The sequence below is a fragment of the Macadamia integrifolia genome, chromosome 2, assembly GCF_013358625.1.
Source record: "Macadamia integrifolia cultivar HAES 741 chromosome 2, SCU_Mint_v3, whole genome shotgun sequence".
Classification (NCBI taxonomy): Eukaryota; Viridiplantae; Streptophyta; class Magnoliopsida; order Proteales; family Proteaceae; genus Macadamia; species Macadamia integrifolia.
Genome location: NC_056558.1, coordinates 3,565,610 through 3,585,154, shown reverse-complemented (window position 1 = coordinate 3,585,154; position 19,545 = coordinate 3,565,610). Strand labels below are relative to the sequence as shown.

General features: G+C 35.4%; 2 protein-coding genes, 1 long non-coding RNA gene and 1 other non-coding gene across 5 annotated transcripts in view; 1 reads left to right on the top strand and 3 right to left on the bottom strand.

Moving 5' to 3' along the window:
• Positions 1-1,750, top strand: part of LOC122071887 (5-formyltetrahydrofolate cyclo-ligase-like protein COG0212) — a 3,539-nt gene extending 1,789 nt beyond the window's left edge. Inside the window, 3 exon segments of the mRNA XM_042636348.1 lie at positions 662-737; positions 1,188-1,313; positions 1,407-1,750. Of these exon segments, the coding sequence (XP_042492282.1) occupies positions 662-737; positions 1,188-1,313; positions 1,407-1,555 (351 nt within the window). The 3' untranslated portion in view covers positions 1,556-1,750.
• A 1,341-nt stretch (positions 1,751-3,091) lies between these two features.
• TRNAN-GUU lies at positions 3,092-3,165 on the bottom strand. The gene has a single exon. It is a non-coding gene; the product is annotated as a tRNA-Asn (tRNA).
• A 600-nt stretch (positions 3,166-3,765) lies between these two features.
• Positions 3,766-12,572, bottom strand: LOC122087710 (protein LIKE COV 2-like). 2 transcript variants are annotated; one of them, XM_042656928.1, is made up of 8 exons: positions 12,236-12,572; positions 9,525-9,577; positions 9,311-9,420; positions 7,677-7,844; positions 7,140-7,237; positions 6,672-6,798; positions 4,247-4,366; positions 3,766-4,092 (listed from the first exon to the last, which is right to left on the bottom strand). In XM_042656928.1, exons 1-7 carry the CDS (start codon positions 12,347-12,349, stop codon positions 4,266-4,268), a joined length of 771 nt encoding a protein of 256 aa, XP_042512862.1. In that variant the 5' UTR covers positions 12,350-12,572; the 3' UTR covers positions 3,766-4,092; positions 4,247-4,265. The 2 variants fall into 2 exon arrangements, with proteins under 2 accessions (XP_042512862.1, XP_042512854.1); XM_042656920.1 differs by having other exon boundaries at positions 3,766-4,133; positions 12,236-12,570.
• Positions 12,573-14,087: 1,515 nt separating this feature from the next.
• On the bottom strand, positions 14,088-14,697 carry LOC122087723. The gene is made up of 2 exons (XR_006142816.1): positions 14,614-14,697; positions 14,088-14,516 (listed from the first exon to the last, which is right to left on the bottom strand). It is a non-coding gene; the product is annotated as an uncharacterized LOC122087723 (long non-coding RNA).
• Positions 14,698-19,545: the final 4,848 nt, after the last annotated feature.

The window sequence follows — 19,545 nt, the reverse complement described above, 5'->3', positions numbered from 1 at the left end:
AAAAAAAAAAAATATATATATATATATAAATAAAATAAAATAACAAAAAAAAGGTGAAACAATAGAAGATTCCTTCAGATATTGATTTATCATTTTGATACTGTAAGGGTACTTGCATGTGTATGTTTGTCTTTAATTGTTGTTTGATCTCAAAGGGAATTTACACCATTACAGTGTTGGGTGTTGGGTATGGCTGTTGAAAGGATTCTGATCAGACAATGGAAAGTTCACCTTGTATGATGACACCCTTACTAAATCAAGATCCTGCTGACAGTAAGAGAGTCCTTTGACCATAATTTCCCATGTTATGGTGTTTTTCAAAGATTTGTGTAATATCAGAGAAGACTGGTTGCTCAAGCTAGCTTGGTCAACCAACAGTGTCAGCTACATTACTTGCTGGAAGCATGAGACTATAAACAAATCAAATCATTCTCATAATTTAAGACCATGGTTTCACATTATCACACTGAACACTTATATTACAGGGTTAATCTTCCTCTTTCACCCTTCTACAATCTCAGTCCTAACTGGAGTTTCCTCCTGAGGCCACGAGGGTCCATTCTTTTTTGGTACACCAATTGTGTGAGAATGGTTTACTTTATGTTCTTAGGTTGTGCAAACCATAGTTCCTAAAATGTTGTTGCTATTTTTGGGGGCACAGGGTTTTGCGGAACTTGAATATGGGATGCTACGTCACATGGGAGCCATTGATGACACAACCCCTATAGTAACTTCTGGTAAGCATGATCTCTTTTGGTTTTCTTCTCTTTATCCAGCTTGTCCTCTTCCTTTGTTTAACTTAAATTAGTGCCACTTTGTGTATATATTAGGAAATTGAGACAGTTTCTTAACCGGAGAGTGAAGTCCGTTAATGTTTTCGTGGGTCAGTTTTGTTCTCTAGTTTCCTCTCTTCCTCCTTACTTGTGTGTGTCTCAAGGAGTTGCTTGATAATGGCACTTGACCAATATCAGTACTATAAGGGAGACTTAGAATTTAATTTCCTAGGGAGTTGCACCCTGGAGTTGCATCTTTCCCATTCCTAGTGTGTATATATTTGTGTCTGCATTTTTCTCTGTTGCAAATACGTTGGTCTTTGGTATTGCATCCATTTGATCCAATTGCACTACTTTGTCCATTCTTTCGCATTGCTGTTTCTCTTGTAGTATAAATTTTTAATTCTGGTGCAGTGCATGATAGACAACTGGTAGATGATATTCCAGTTGAGAAGCTGTTAGTCCATGATGTTCCTGTGGACATAATCTGCACGCCTACACAAGTGATCTTCACGAACACATCAATACCAAAGCCTCAAGGTGCAACCTAGTGCAATTCATTCTTCGTCAGTTATATCCATTGTATTCCTCTTTTTTTGTGTCATGGTGAGTTAACCAATCATGTTAATGTAGGAATCTACTGGGATAAACTGTCTCCAGAGAAGCTTGGTCAAATCCGAATTCTCAGGGAGCTCAAGAGTAGAATTGAGCGTGAAACAGGACAGAAACTTCCCTGTGGACCCTCAGAGAAGCTTCCTCCAACTGCTAAAAGGAGGAGCTGAAATCAGTTATTTTCCCACCCACCCCCCCTCTTCCTTACAATTATATTCCCCAGGTTGTCAAGTTGTAATGCATTTTTATAAGAGGAATCATGATTGGGAAATTATTCTAGACATAGTTACAGTGATGACAAGTCAAATTTGGATATTTTGAGGGCTTGAGCCTAAACCGGATAAAATCTTTTGTGTATTCAGCAAGTGTCAGATATTTTCAATGCATTATGCATCCATCCCACTATTGCTTCTGAAAGTAACCAATCTAATGCTCAAATTTCCTGTTGGGTATCACCTGAGCTTGGGAGGGTAGTGAATTTAATGATCAGTACAGATGGAGCTTGCCTAACATCAATGGGTCAGCGGCTGCTCTGGTAATTGGTTAACAGACCAATATGTTCCTTGGAGTAAGGACTAGGTTCTATGGGATTGGGGATGCACTCCCAATGGAAGGAAACGCCATTCATCTTACCCTAAGCCAAGGAGAGCAATTGAAGTTGATAGCAATCTAGATAAGAACAACAACAATGTTCTGGTGGAGTGTCTTCTACGAGGTTCATTTGAGCAATGGCCATGGCAGGTGTTCCCTATTCTTTTTAGATTTTCAACAAGCCTGTTTAAGGAATGGTTCCTTGTCCAGGAGGGTCAGCTAAGAAACATCCAATGAGTGTTCCCACAAAGGAACCATTTCAAGGGCTGAGAGATCATTTTAGGGGAAGGGAAGACAGAGATAGAAACAGGGAAAACTAATGAGGCTACGCTTCAAGACAGAAAACATTTTCTCTAAAAAGGAAGAGCAAAAGAATTCTTGTAGATGTTTCCTTGTGCACTCCCATTAGCCTTAGACCCTTCACTCACACATAAGAACCGGAATTTCCCATGAGAAACACTTCCCCCAAAACAAAAAAGAATTACCAACAGCACCTGTTCCTTGCATTCATCCTTGTGAAGTGACCTAAACAAGGAACCTTCACCCATATAATTAATTGACAATTCCCTGTATCAGGCTAAATGGGTTTATCACTGACATCCTAGCGCTCAAACAAATGTGAGAAATATCTCTAACATCTCTTGGATCATCCAATGATAATCTAAACTTATCAACATCCTTTGGACTGAACAGATAATCTTTCTACCCCTAAACAAGCATTAAAAAAAAAAAAAAAAACACATTTTTCTAAACTTCCCAGTTCCCATGGGATTCATTATAAGTCCAAACATTAACAAGTTCTCCAGTCTCCAGTACTAACAAGTTAATGAGGGGAAAAAAAAAACTCAAAACGCAACCTTAAAAATTGAGAGACATAGGGTGGGAAGCCAATATCTAATTAATATTACAATTGGCAAAATGTTAGCATTTTGTCCAAAACACAAGCTAATGGAAAAAAGATTGGAGGTATTAAAAAGAAAGAAAGAAAGAAAAAAAAAAAAAAAAAAAAAAAAAAAAAAAAAACACTGATATAATGAATATTACAATTGACAAAATGGTAGCATCTAATGAATATGAGACACCAACCCATTAGAGCTAAAATAAAAAGAACTTACCGCTAGAAGAAGGGTTTGAACCTTCGACCTTGTGGTTAACAGCCACACGCTCTAACCAACTGAGCTATTCCAGCTTGTTGAAGGAACTCCTTTCAAAGATCTTTATTGAGTTTACATTCTAATTTGACAACCATATTCGCTTTTCAGTTATCGGGTTCGGATTCCTCTATCCATGGGCACGACAGAGTGGATTAACATTTGACCTGCTTTGTTGCCTTTCTACTTCACCTCTTAATGATTCTCCATTTTAACCTTCTAACATCTTAAGGAACCCAAGATATCATCAAAGCTCTCATTTCTCACTTCTGTATTGGGGGAAAAATGTAAATACATGAGAAGATGGAGAGGGGTATATACTAGATGCAATAGGCGAGACAGTAAAACAAAATGCATTTGCTCGAACGGTTTTGGTTACAATTCAGAACTATTCCTAGATGCTCAAGGGCTTCTTTTCTTCCAGTTGATTTGAAAGCTTCTGTTTTATTAAATAGCTACAAAGCATGCACATCACGGTTCTCCCGGAGACTGCAAGCAAGAACCCTTCCTCATTCTTCGCACATGCAGGAGCCTCCTCGTGCGTCTTTTTTTTATTTTTATTTTTTATCACAAGTGATTGATAGAAGTTTGTTTTTATTTTATTTTTAATTTTTTGGGGGTAAATGATGGAAGTTGAATTAAAGCATAAAACAGCACCCAAAGATTTATATAACTATATACATCGCCATTAATATATTGTTTGGGAAAAGTCAAAGCTTCACGAGTACAAAACAAGAACAAAATCGGAATCCAAAACTCAACAAGAAGCTTCGTATGTTTGTGACAGTGTAATACTACAGAATTATTGAACTCAGCTTCAGAATTTGAATATGATCAGTAAACTAACGATGGCCTCCAGCACTTTCTTTCCCTTAACACCGCCAAGAGTGCACAACATCCACCAATGAAGAAAGGTACACCAACCAGAATTACTATGGGCAGATCATTACCACTAGTCTACATGCCTGCAACGGCAAAATTGAAGCCGACTCAGTAATTCTTCATCCTGTAGAAGGGACAAAGCAATACACAATATAACCAAGGACCTATTTTGATGTAAAGATGTAAGTTCCATATGCCTAGACCAATTAAGAAGTCATTAACTAATTATTGAATTACCTGAAATGCCTTGATGCTACTAGATTATTCTATTCAAAGGAATCCGATCGTTTGGACGAGAAATCCTTTCTAAAGGAGATATCATTTGTGGCATCGTCATACCCCCAGAAACAATGATCTCTGAATAATAAATAACAACCATAATAAAGTTATTTAAGAAAAACATCCACAGATCAAACAAATCATAAGAGAAAATTGAGTACAGAATTCATAAGCCTATAACTAGGACAACAAAAGCTATAATAGTCCCACATCGCAATCTTGTGGCAAGCACATAGAGTGGTGACTTTAGCTAGGGTTTTAAGATTTTTTTTTCTTTCCTATTTTATCCTTTAAATAGCCCAAAAAAAAAAAATTAATTCACCATCCATATTGATAAGGAAAAACAAATTTAAAAATTCAGTGTGCCATCAGTATTAAAATTTTCGGATAGGAATGCCCTATATTAAGTTTTCACAAGAGAAAAACCAAGAATGACCTGATTTACAATATGCAAGTACCCATCAAGTACAACTAATACTAAAGCTTGGAAATTAAAAATACAGATTCAAAATAACTTTTCTTAAGGTTGTAAAATGAGAAAATGAAAAATACAATGTCTACAGCTTAAGAGGGTCTTAAGAGCTGTCTTGCATCTCCACAATCTAATAACACAGCTGTTGGTTCAATTAAACCATCTCACTTTATCAGAATCCATTCAACAATGGAAAGTCCAGGCTGCTGGATATTAGCACCCCCTGCAAAATGGATGGGAAGAAAGTTCCAAGGGCATGGGTCCCATGAAGGATCAATGGAAAGACCCACAAGGGAGCTGAAAGGACCAGTATGTGACACAAGTAACTCCCCCACACCCCCCCCCACAAAAAAAAAAAAAACTCTCACTCTCCACCTCCCTCCCTAATACCCCTCCGGTTAGGGATAATGGCTTCGTTGTAACCATGGATTAAAAAAAGGTGCAATAAGCAAAACTCATAGTTGATACTCGACATCATGAGATGCATTTTAACCAAAAGACATGGAGAATGACATGGGCAGATTCTCCGGTAAAAGAGAAAGAAGACTGCCATAAGCAAGGTGCAGCTCTTTCTCTCTCTGAGCATGTGAAGTCATCTGATTTTAAAATTTGGTATGGAAGTGTTTCAACCAAAATCCAAATTTGGCAAGAAGTGCAACATCATTGTCACAGCGTCTAGGTGACCCAAGGCGTTGGAGGGGGACTGTACGCAAGGCGACACCAAAAAGGCAACCAAGGTGTCAAGGGCACCTGCTGCCTAGGCAGTGCCTTGACAACTATGAAGTGTAGGATTCCGGAAGTGAAATATTCCAAATTTGCGGATCTCCAAAATAAGACCAAACAACCACATGTAATTTTCGGATAATGGCCTGAAACCAAAAAATAGGCTGAAATTTCCAAAACCAAACAACATTTACAACTAAGCCACCAATAAGGTATGTGGCAAGGTGGTTAAACAATGGGTAGGCTGCATAGGCTCTCCTTTGGGTCCTGCACAGGAATGTCTTTGCTTTCAAGTGGCTTTTACGTATTTTCTTAAGAAATTACTACAACTCTCAAAATTCAGCAGTCTAACTGGTTTGAACAATTGGAACAATCTCATCTATTGACCAGTCAACAGTTTTGGGAAGACCTCTGGTCCATGGACTGTATCAAAATGTGTAGGCCTTGGCAGCTCGTGGTCGAACCACAGTAACCACTTGGTCCAAAGGTTCAGGAAAAAAATGGTCAAAATGACAGGAGAGGGCAGACATTCACTTCTGTTGGGGGTATGATGTCTCAGTTGGCAAAGGAGCACGCCTAAACCGACATGGCAACATGCGTCCCGAGTTCAACTCCCCTTACCCCCTTGGGGCCAGCTTATGGTTCTCATAGGAGCTGGTGGTGACCCGACTGGCATGTGGACACCCTCGTTAGCAAAAGAAAAAAAAAAGGAAAAAATTTCTGAGTCACCTGGGGGAAGTTACGTTGGCACCCTTCTCTCTCTCTCTTTCCTCATAACTCTGCCGCACCTTATTGGTGTGATCCTCTATGCCACTTGCTCAGAGAACCCTCTCCCATTATTTATATATCTCTAGCGCACAGGGAAAGAAATGATACATGATAGGTCCCATGAGGCGGATATGATTTTGCATACTGAATGTTATACACGAGGCAGAAGCATGCAATTTACATGCCATGGGCAGGGTATTTTTCTCAGTTCCTATTGAGGCATTCTGCTACCAATCTCAACTCTCACCTATTTCATACTTTGTCCCCAAAATTACACACAAAATCCAAAACAAAACCAACTTTTTATTTTTATTAATTCATTTCTTAGGTTATCAACAATCAACTTGACAAGCAACAATGGTTAGATGAGTGAACATTTTAACAAGATAATAAATGGAGCAAGGGAAAAAAGGAACAGACCTATGCCTTCTCGAATAGAAAGATTTGGTCTTATGATCTCCTCAGAGTTGACAAGAAAAATATCGCCAATATATAGATGGTTTGTAGGGACATAAACACTACACAACTCTTCATCCCCATTTTCTCTCTGCAACAAAGGAAAAATAATTATAATAATAACACGCATTAAGTATACTTCGTAAATGGCAACAAGAAGATATTCCCAAACATGCATATATGAGTAGAAACACCATATCCAATTATCCACCAATTAGGCCAACACTAAGGAAGAACAATAATATGTTTGATTTACACAAGAAATTGTGAAGGATCCTCAAATCAGAACTCCTTTTTAAAGCCCAAGGGCTCAAGCAGCAAGTTTACAGTCTTCAAATAAATCAGTTTGAGAAATGATAAAGAGATGAATTTCAATGAAAGCAGCATGTTAACCACCTCCTCCCACCCAAAAAAAAAGAGGTGGGGGGTTACCTGAAGGACAACTGAAGATGTTATGAAACCAAATGCATATTCACCAACACGTGGATGACGAATAATTGCTACCTCTTTGAAAGCAGTTGTGTTCTGGTCTGTGAAGATAATACATAATGTCAGCTGAATTTGAGAAGATTAGGTGCATCATTTCAAGAGGAAATGAACATACGGACATACTATCTGTAATTAGAAATTTATATAAATTGAGGTAGTCTATTTGAGCAGGACAACAGGTTCAAGATGCTTCAGATGCTGTATGCATTATATGCATGAATATACAAGAAGCAATTCTTTAGATTGCAAGCATCAAGTTGACAAATACTTGAAATTTTGTTTTACCCTTAAACTTTAAACATCGAAAATCTAGAGCTCTGGTTCACTGAACACTCAAAATTGAAGGGAACTCTAAAGAGTGCAACAATTGACAGATTTTATGGCAATGAACCATGTAAAAATTTTTAAACCGCTAAATTTTAAATAAGAAGTTAGACATGTCCAGGAAAAATGGGAATAATAGAAGTATTGGTATCGTACCAGGAGAAATAGCAGCACTAATTTGTTTAGAGGCAGAGTATATATGCTTCATAAGCGGCATTCTCTTTATCAACATTTCTCCAAGCCAAAAGACAGTGGCACCCATCCATGATGAAACAAATACACCAACGAGGAATACAAAAATTAAAGATGTCACAAATCCAAGCCCTGCAGCATAGAGACAGATACCTTGAGACATTTAACAACTACTAGTGTATGGCTATCATTACTTCTAGATACAGAAGAGAAGATCTATTTGCATTCAACAAAACCTTTGATAAAAAAATTAAATATCTGGAAAAACAAAAAAATTGCCTTACCCTAATACTACTAAGAATATAGATGCTTCATAATTTTATAATTAGTCATTTTCTAAATACAAGAATGCTCAGAACTGTTACAATTGTAAAGATACAGCAAATGTTGAGGTGAAAGAAGGAGAATAAGCAGATCACTGCACTGTAGAGTGTGAAAACTTCCAGTAAATGTTCTAAAGCTCCACAGTATTGGCCAGCATCAGCTGGGTTGGGCCTGGCTGATCCATAGATGCCCAATTAGAACTACGACTGTAAGACCATTTCACTTTTTCATTTACTTTTATGCTTTTCATTTTTTTTATTTCTTTGGGAACCAGTGGTAGGGGGGGTGGCAACTGCAGAGTGACAGGATCTTAAGACACAAGCCCAACTGATGCCACCCTAAATTAGTGGGATGGATAGGCATGCCCATCCAGCACAACCCATTTTTAATAGGGTCCAGGGAGCCCACTAAATTATTTTATTATAATAAAAAACATGACAATCTGGCAATAGAGTAGGATTGGGCAGATTCTGGCTGGCTTAAAGTAGGCACGACAGCCCATTGGATCCAAAGAGCATGCCCAAGCCCAATGGATTTAGTGAACTGAAAACAACCTGTCTATTAATCAGCCCATGTTAAGTCATGCTAGATGTGGGTTCAGGCATGCTTAACTGCAAATTTCCATCCCTAGTCTTAAGGTGGGGGTGTCGGAAATCATTCAAAAGTATTATTCTCGGTAAACAATCAACCTTTGAGCAACATCATTTTCTTAAATTGAATATTGAAGTCATTGCAAAACCAACTCCACTTTTAGAGCAACAATGACCTTTTCTTTTCTTTCTTTCTTTCTTTCTTTCTTTCTTCTTCTTCTTCTTCTTTTTATTTTTTATTTTTTTATTATTATAAACAATGACGAGAATAATACATGATTCACGTATGGTCAAGAATTCAAAGCAATTACATATCAACAAACGCAACCATTCTGGAGTAGTAATTCATTATTATGAGTCTTCTTTCTTTTTTAACCCTGATTGATACAGTTACAATGAATCAGATCTCAGGTGTAAAACAGACATCTTGATAAAAGAGATCATATACTCAAGCAAGCCAAAATAAAATTAGAAGTCTGCAACTCCACTCGAAACCTACTTAGTATTACAATGAAACTAAAATGCATGTCTTTCTTTGTCTCTTGGTTAAACTGTATTAATTAGACGAAGATTTAACAAAGTAATTGACGACTAACAATAACTGTACTGAGCTAGAAATACATTTGCCACAACTTAGAAAAGTGTAACAGAGAACAAAGATCAAAGGAAATTGCATTGGGTTACCAAATATGTCAACTCCAATTCTTTCATATATTGGACTGAAGAAACCATCAACAAATTGAATAAACCACCATGTAATGAAAAAGGTAACTGCGACAGGAAAAAGAACGACACTGCAATTACACATATAAACTTTATTAGAATACAAAAATGAATAATAAATCAAGGCAATGTTTGACATCCTTCAACTTGTGAAGTAATAATCAAAGCTTATTACCATCCAGTCATGAACTTTTTCGAGACCCAACTCTGGAGAACAGCAAAGCATGCCTGACAAGTGCAGGAAACAATAATGTCAGGCATGGAAATGACTAATTGTTCCATATCAATATGACCAATAAGTAAGAATAACTATCAAACAGAGTATGCATTACAAGAGTTCAGGTAAAAGGATTGGTTACAGGTATATATCAAGGTGACGGATCCAGATCCCTCCCATACTTACGATATTGGGATGCATCCAAAAATGAGTATGAGCATAGGGGCTTTGCTAAATTGTATAAAAAAAAAGTGTAGTTAATCTTCTTACTATTCATAATCATGTTAAAGTGTCTAATTTGGATGTGTGTCAGACACATCCCATTCCTATACCCATGTCTTATTATGTTGATACAGTTAATGTGGGGTACATGAAGCGTCCAGGTAACAGAGAACATAGATACCTTCTTTGTCCGTAAACAGTCCCAACATATCATGCACACATTCACCAGAGTCTGTGCAGGCATGTACAGATGTACTTGTTTGCCAACACAAATCAATTTCTCCTGGTAAATCTTTCATTTTTAATACTTTGGCTAACATTGAAAAAATTGACAATATTACCCTTACTTACCCTCAGAATACTGTTGACACTAGTAGTTTCTTTTACTCACAATCGCTCGAAAGCTCATACTTTTTCTATTAAGTTACACAACAAAAGATCCCCTTGAAAAGTAAACCACCCTCTTGGGGGGGAGGTGGAGGATGTTAGGTGTCCCATCAAAGTGAATACAGCATGGTGAGTTGCAGTATTTACAAGTGGACCATGAAGTAGTTCAGGCATAGAGTTGAAATAAACAAGGGCACCGAGCCTCTTCAAAATTAATCAGATGCAAGGATAAAAAGCAACTCACGAGTAGCCCTTTGGGAAGGTGAGGTCCGTGAGGATCCCTAGAAATGCCTTCATAATGCTCAAGAGATTCAATCTCCAGAGCTCACAAAAATGAAAGGAACCCTATGAGATTGAAAAAAAATCACCTTCACTAATGGAAAAAACTTAAAAAACTCACAGAAGATTTTGAAATGCCCATAAGGCCATAATTTTCAGATAACACCCATCATAACTGAGCTTCAATATTGTTTTAAGGTGACCATAAAACTGTGGAGCCTAGGTGACCGGGTGCTTTACAAGACTGGTTGACAGAGACATAGAATGGTCCAAATGGGTATTCACTAGGAACCTAGATGTGTATACCCAGGCAACGAGGCATGTGCACATGAAATTATTTCATGGTGGGTTGCAGTATTTACAAGTGGTCCATGAAGTAGTTCAGGCATAGAGTTGAAATAAACAAGGGCACCGAGCCTCTTCAAAATTAATCAGATGCAAGGATCAAGAGCAACTCACGAGTAGCCCTTTGGGAAGGTAAGGTCGTGAGGATCCCTGGAAATGCCTTCAATATGCTCAAGAGATTCAATCTCCAAACTCCAAAGCTCACAAAATGAGAGGAAGCCTATGAGATTGAAACAAATCCATCTTCACTAATGAAGGAAACTTCAAAAACTCACAGAAGATTTTGAAATGCCCATAAGGCCATAATTTTCAGAGAACACCCATCATAACTGAGCTTCAATATTGTTCTAAGGTGACCATAAAACAGCGAAGCCTAGGTGACCGGGTGCTTTACAAGACTGGTTGACACAAACATAGAATGGTCCAAATGGGTATCCACTAGGAACCTAGATGTGTATACCCAGGCAACGAGGCATGTGCACATGAAATTATTTCTGCTACAAGATTACCAAGTCAAGAATATGTATCAACCATGCTTTTAAGCTTCTTCTTTTTTTTCCTTTTTTTTTTTCTTTTTTTTTTTTTGGGGGGGGTGATCTATTACCCATTATAAATATGTATTTTAACATTTTCATTCATATGTTGTGAAGGAAAACTAATTTAGGTCAGATGCTATTTCATTACAATTTATTTGCTGTTATATGTATTAACTGTATATATATATATATATATATATGTGAAACCATGCGGTCCTCTCACATAATTGTTTCCCCAAAATTCTTGGAATTTGTAGAGAAGAACAATAATGTAATACGTTGAATTCTCCTTCTTCCCACATTTCTTTCTTGCTTTTGTTTTTGTTCTTCCCTCCCCCTCCTTTCTTTATAACATGTAAACAAACTAGACGTAGGAACTCTCTTCCTAGTCCTTACTAATTCATATGAATGGTTCTTGGCTCTATAATTATCCTGTTCAAAATTACTTTTGGTTTCAAATCTAATAACAATAGTCCCAGATTTTGTAATTGCACTAAAACCTTAGGTAATCACACACCTTGCTCATTCTACAATCTACCCGTTTCTTTCATTTTTCCCCTTAAATTTTCTTTCGTATCTTTAGCAAGCAAAGGAGCAATTCTTTGCCTTCACCATTTGCATGACTGATATAACAATGCGAATTCATCAATAAACAACTGAGAACAATTTATCTCAGACGCCAAAATAACAGTATCAACTAGAAAATCCCCAAATATAGCCATTAAATTATAAATCAACTAAATTACAAATTATGAAAATTTTGGGCTAAAAAGATTCCAAAACAAGTCAGATCCCTAAACCACGGAGAAGAATACGAAACAAATTAAGGAAATCCAGTAGATTTGATCTTTGAATTTGCGGAGACGGAATCAGAAGGAGAAGAGATAGTAACAAACTTACCTTACGAGTGGAGGAACTCGGCGAGTTAGGCGGAGACTTTGCAGGATCTTCGGGATCTTCGCCAGCACCACCTTGACTCAAAGGGATAGATGTGGATTCCTTTTCTTCAGCCATTTTCAGTTGCAGAAAAACCTAACCCACTAATAGTCCAATCCACACACACACTATCTCTCTCTCTCTCTCTCTTAGTCCCCTCCAAAATGAAATTTAGGCCGATGAAATTTAGGCCGAGAGAGAGGTTTGGTTAATGGGATTTGAGAGACGAGACAATGAGAGTTTTTGTGGCCTTGGAAAACTTGCAGTATAAGTCAACCAATAAGCTATCTATTAAATGAAGGTTGGAATCAGGGCTCATCATGGTCAAGATTTCAAAGAGTGCTTCAAAAATTCAAAATTGTCCTCTTTTATTCTTATTATTATTAATTTTTCTTAAGCTGTATGTCTCCCATGTGATTAATCTTTTGTGTTCTTTATTTTAATTTTATTTCAAAAAATAAAGAATTGAAGAAACAAAAAAATTTGCTAGTTCCTGTTGGCATATTAATCCTTTTAATCAAAATTCATGGATAAAATCAAGTCAAACACATTTGATTCATAGTCAATAAATTTGGGAACTAGAAAAAGATGGATAAGTCTTTAAAAAAAAAAAAATGAGATATAGAACATATGTATTTTCATAAGAAATGTCCCAATGTCTTTCAAATGGTTTAAATTTGTTATGTTCTCTTCGTTAAACCATATGAGACTCATGTGGATGATATGGTCTCCCACACTATCATATTATATAAGATAATTTTAAGTTTCCTTCACCCATGGTCATGTGCATCAGTAATGATTGATGTCTGGGGAAGGAATAGTTTTGAGCCCAAACAATAGGGTGTGAAAGTTTTGGAGGATACAAGAGCTTGTCTCATCACGTGGTTAGATCACCAAAAATGAGGGAATTCTTCCCACATACTGGATGAAGAAAAACTTTGGATTGATCAATTCGGATTGATAGGAATTAGAGCTGATTCAACCAATCCAATTCCAATTTTAAACCTTAATTCCAAGGTCAGGTCATCCATGTCATGTATAAATCGGTTGTTATGTGAAAATTGTCTGCAGCAGCTACATCGATGCATTGAGTATTGGGTCGCTAGGAACCCCCCTTGAGGCACGTGTCTAGATGTTCTCAGCCACCCAATACTCACCACTCACTAATTGTGACAGTCGATGTGGACTCATTGTCGTCCGTCACACTTTTGTCTATCAGTCTAATATGCCATTTTGATAAACGTTTCTTAAAGAGAGTGGTTGTCTTGAAAGTACTCCATGGTCATGTAGGAGAAAGACCCGTTGACAGTATATTGTAAAGGAGAGGGTCCCATTTGTCGAGGGTGTAGGAGGAATCTCCCTGATAGGATGTGTGGGCACTGTGGAGATATATCGTTTTTGGAAAAAATTACAAGAGTACCGACTTTTGGTTTCTCTTATCAAATGCAAAGACTAAAGATTTTTTCCTTACACAAGTAGGCTAGAATCATTCAGTATAAATGAGCCTCAGCCTATAGCTCGGGGAGACTAGGAGAGAGAAACATTGGCAATAACATGAAAATTGATCAACCATTAGAATGGTGGAGCACCCGTTTGAAATTTGTCTATACGTCAATTTTTATTACATATTGGGCTGCAAATGAAAACTCAACCTTAGGAATCGAGTGCTTAGCGCATTAACCTGTAGTTTATGATTGAAGATTAGTAAGAGAATCGACTCCTATTACATGGGTGCATAGGTTTGTATTTAGTCCCTATCATTTTCCTTACCCCTTTTACGCGCTTGTTACCTGCCTTACCCTACTCTCTTCTAGAGTTAAAATAGAGATTTTATATTACTTGGCTAGTTTTCAGTAAAAGTGTGTCAATGTTATTGGGGAAGCCATTGCCATTGGATATGGGTTGGGTCATGCTCTTCCTGCTGGCCTCTCTCACATCTAGATTGATTCATACTGTAATGAAGTGATCTCTTTTCTCCTCAATCGTGCCATGACTCCTCCATTGTAGATGGTGCCAATCCTTCAAGACATTGTGCACTTTTCCACATCCCTTCTTTGATCTGGCTCGTCCCCATGGCACTAATCAACTAAGCTTGTCCATAGTTATTTGGGTGAGTGACACCTGTCCCTAGCAGATCCAACGGCTCTGATTGCTTCTTCAAATAAACCACCTATGATATCTATGTGCAACCCATACCCGATAGAATCCTCCTCCTCTCCCAAAAGTCGCTCTCCAGGAGTGAAAACTGGGCAAGTGAAGAAACATGTCACTACAACCTATAAATATATAATATCCACAGCTTTCAGCTACAAGTCTAAAGATTAAAAAATGAGGAATCTCACCTCTGCAAGTCCTTTCGGTCCAATACCAACAAAGCCACGACTCCAATCACAAGGGCTTCAGGAGCTCAAACTTCAAACAAAGACGCATACACAAGCTTGCCTCTGCTTCTTCCATTTACTCCTGAAACACAGTATTTTAGAGATACTAACACAGTAACCAAACAAAACTAGACAAAAAATTCCTGACTCTGCAAACAAAATACTAGATTGAATCAAATTTCACTGAAATTAAGCTATAATTCAATGTAGGGGAAAAATACAAGGAAAACCAAATCTTACTACAAAAAATATGGACAAAAGTACCAATTTTCAAGGGTTTTGGTCTGACTGATAAATCCAGATGTTTTAGGCCACTCCATGGCGGAAATGAACCAAAACCCATTTGAGGAATCGATGTAGAGAGACGAGACTTGGAGTTTTGAGGAGATAGAACTACAGATGCAGAGAAAGCTAAAATGGGTGGACGCCCATGCGTTGAAGAACACAAAAATGCAAAGAAGAGGAGAGGATCCTATATGCGCCAAATTCTGTTCTGATTTTTTTGGAGAGGCAATAAGAGGAAGAGGAGGATCCGAGTCCGGTATGGGTTGCACATGAAAGACGGTATCCACATAAATGATTCAAATCGTCTTACTCCTACCAGTAGGGTCGACCATTCGATAAATAATCAATATAAGGGTTTTTATATAAAATTCCACAAGTGTAAAGCCTCCACGCAATCTTATCCCTTTGGTAATAAGTCCTTCCCACATGTATAATTTTGCATTTCATTGGATCCAAGCTCCTCCATAATAGTCAGTGTTTTCATAAAACCCTGAACATCATACTCGATCACTTAAAGATGAAGAGAGAGATGGGAGAGGCGTTTTCTATAGGAGGGTGAGAATCGTGAAAACTGTTAAATCGTATCAACCTTATTTTGGTTTAATCAATCTTATATATTTTTTTGCTAATCAGAATCCCCTATTAGTTAGTGTTTTAATAACATCCAACTAAGTAATGGGTTTTCTATTTAGAGCTAACAACTAAACCAAAACCAATCTTATCATATAAGATAATATCAAATTTATTAGGAAAACAAATAATATAATTTTTTTTCCCTATCAATAGAAAAATAAATAATATAAAATTCTTTCTCTTAACAATCTCCATCCTAATATGAGATCTCATCTCTTATGAGGATTAAAAATCTTAAATCACAAAAAGAATTCATGACCATTAAAATGTTGTACATGTAGGTTGAACTTATAAGAAAGGGATAGGATCTCATTGGGATTCCACCTATCATGTTATGCATCTTAACAATACTGTATTCATAATACAGGGTTAATCAACACATGTGATGTCTGGTAGATGTAATAATCATTACCCAATTTAAGTAGATTATTACAGATCAGTCATTCTACAATACAATATCACATTATAAACTATAGGGCATGTGTATACTGTCATATCCAGTCTATAGAAAAATTTTCAGAGATTTTGTAATTTTGATTGAACCAAACAAAATATTTTTCAAAATTATTTATGAAAATAAATATTAATAAATAATATTAATTTTAAAGTTTTTATAAACTATTTACAAAAATGCCACGGTTACCGAATTTATGTCAAATCAAGTACAACTATTATTAACTATCAAAAAAAAAAGAAAAAGTACAACTATTATCTCTCTTTGATATTGTCTCAATAAGGGCAGTGGATTCATTGTTAGGAATTTCTTTCGAATATGATTAAACAATACGAATCCAGTACACCGATATATAGTTAGAGAAACATCAACTGTTAGTGCATCAAAACTCATAGTGTGTGATCACATCGATAAGAACCCCTCAAGTCAAAAGATCGACCATACATTACTCACAAGATTTTCGTTTCAAATCAACAGACAGTAACACACACTTGAAATTTTCTCGTATGATCCAGTTCAATGTACACATTGTATGTACACTCGCATTTATGTCCTAAAATCTCCATTCCTAGATACACATAATATGATGATCATTTACACAGGATGTCCAGTCCTGTCCCTAGTCGTGAATAGTTTTAATTTAAAACATAAGGACTTATCATTGGCTTGTTATTTAAATCATGCAAATTAATTATATAAATTTTCATATAAATATAGATTGATAATGAAAATTTTCCAACAAACTCTCATTTGTACATCAAAGTCATCAAGTTATCTTACATGTTGTCAACATATTCATATCCTACATCAATTCCTCAGTAAATATATTTGAAAAAACTATTCCTCTGAACTAATCTCATATGTATGGATTAATATTTATACATAATGCAACTTGAATTCTCTATTCAAAGGTAAAACATTCTCATTATCACATATCTGGACAATAAATAGTTTTACAATCTTATAAATAATCTCTTATTTGATAAATAACTTTTATGAACCATACAACTTGTCTAATTGCTAAACATTCCACTACTATAGTGCAATTCAAGATAAATTACTATTTGAAACTATTATAAAATGTAACATCATCACTTAAATGCAAAACCTTAAATATTATGAATTACCTGTCATACTTGTCAAATTTTCAAATAATCAAATATTACTTAGATTAACATGTAGTAACATTACAAACTTAGGTCCACTTCTCCATAATTCTTAATTACTAAAGCTTGACATCAATCCAACTATTTTATCCTGAAAAATATTTGTATTCTCACTGATCACTTAATTCATTAAAAAATTGATAAAAACAAATGATTTGTTATTTGATCAAATGTGAATATTTAAGATAATATAAACTTTCAAGAGATCGATTAGATCTCAATGACATGCACTATTCTTCTATTAATAGTTGAATCTGTGACTATCACAGTGTACATCTGTCAACAATGAAACCCTGAGGGTATATCATTTGTCAACAATCATGCTTTGAATTTTTTATTTATTTCAACATTTTATTTCATCTTTACACAGATCCACTTACATCAAATGGGCATAAGCCTTATAGTAGATCTATAAAAATCCATACTTGGTAAGAATGAAAAGAGATTATTTCAAAGCTTAATTTTCTATTATCTTTTGTATCTATATCCTATACAGCATCAACAAAAGTTTGTTTGATTATGAAGAACCACACGTATTTATAGAATTTTTCTACATAATCATCCTTCTTTATATGGAATGTATAGTTAATAGGAAGTAAAATTATCCTCTTACAACATTGAGACATTCAAGGATATTACACAAAACATGTGAGTTATAAATATTGATTTAGTTAGTACACATAGAACTATTCTATGTCCTCATAAATATATCACATTATAATATAATTATCTTAAAGAAAAGTCAGTTAAATAGGATTATCAAGCCCTATGTTATTTATTGTTGTATTTCATCTCATTTGTCAACCGTCTTTGCATTTAAGTTAACCGGTCCCTATACCTTAAGAAATTATAGAATAAATTTTCGCATATTTTATTATTCAAAAGGCATCTTAGGTATAAATTTAGATGAATACTTATTCAAAATAAATACTGCTATTTTAAAAGTACAATGCTAAATAAAATAGCTGTAAAACATTGTCTTACAATGTCCAATTCAATATTTTTATTACATCATACATTATGATGTATCCGGGTATTTCAATTAGAGATCTTATATTGTTTTAGATAATCTAAAAAATATATGATAAATACTCTCACTTTATCTAATCGAGAGTTAACACTCATACTTTTATTAGACAAAATATTTACTAGATGATCTACATTAGTATAAATTAACTGCAAAACACAAATAGCTCTACAACCCTTTTTGAAAAAAGACTTGGTCATATGTCCTCATAAATAGGACTTATAAGTTGACATAGAATTTTCCTTCAGACATTTTAGAGGCTTATCCCTCCCAATTTATAAATTTTATTAACTTTATACAACCTTACAACAAGCGTCAAAATTATGAAATTAACTAAAACACATATAAGAACTTTTTTTTAATTACCATATCATGGTTACTGCTTTAGTCTTGATTAAAAGATGATTTTTAGTTTCAATCAAATATTTTTGTCATATTTAAATCATACAATTATTTTATAAACATGCATGAGAAATTGGAGTCCATACTTATTATGCGGTTGTCGGTCATACTAACATAGTATTTTCAAACATGACAAGTGTTTTATGAAAAATTCCATTCAACTAATTTCATAAGGTGGCTAGATAAAGTTGACAATTCTTTGTATCATTATTTCTCATAGTACTTGATACATGGGTCACACTAACACATTCCTTCTTCTTGTTTTGACGATTGGGCATTGAATTTGAAGATAAAACTACGGACGCCATTACTATTGTCATGACTTTTTATAAACAAAAGTTTTTACTAATTACATTAGATGTAGTCGGTGACATGGTTAAGATATTGAAATAAGCATCCATCATTAACTTAAGGAATTTCAATCTTATAGAGTTACCTATCATTATTATGACATAGTCAAGAATTGAAGAACCTTAAGTCATCTTAGGTAAAATGATAGAACTTAGTTGACGATCAATGAGCATCTTTAGTTTACTCATCAAACATCTCCTCATCATCTTCATTATGTCTATAACCCTTAACAGTTTATAAAGAGTACTATAGAGTCAACTAGAGAAATAGTATTATCTCTCAGGATAAACCAATTTACTCAAATACAAGCATGAGTAAAAATTATTGTCTATTCCAAACAATTAGACCAAACAAATGGTCAATATTATAATAATTATTTGGTTAGTGATGGTAAAATGAGCAATGATGTACAATTAATTTACAGATACACACCATTGAATATAAGTAAGCGAATCTCAATCAATGGTTTCTTACACCTTAAGCTTCCCTCAAAGTTTTGGAGTGTGAATTAGAATAATTCAACACTTACATGCACAACTTAGCCTATCGAAGTTCATTGTACACATGTTGATTGA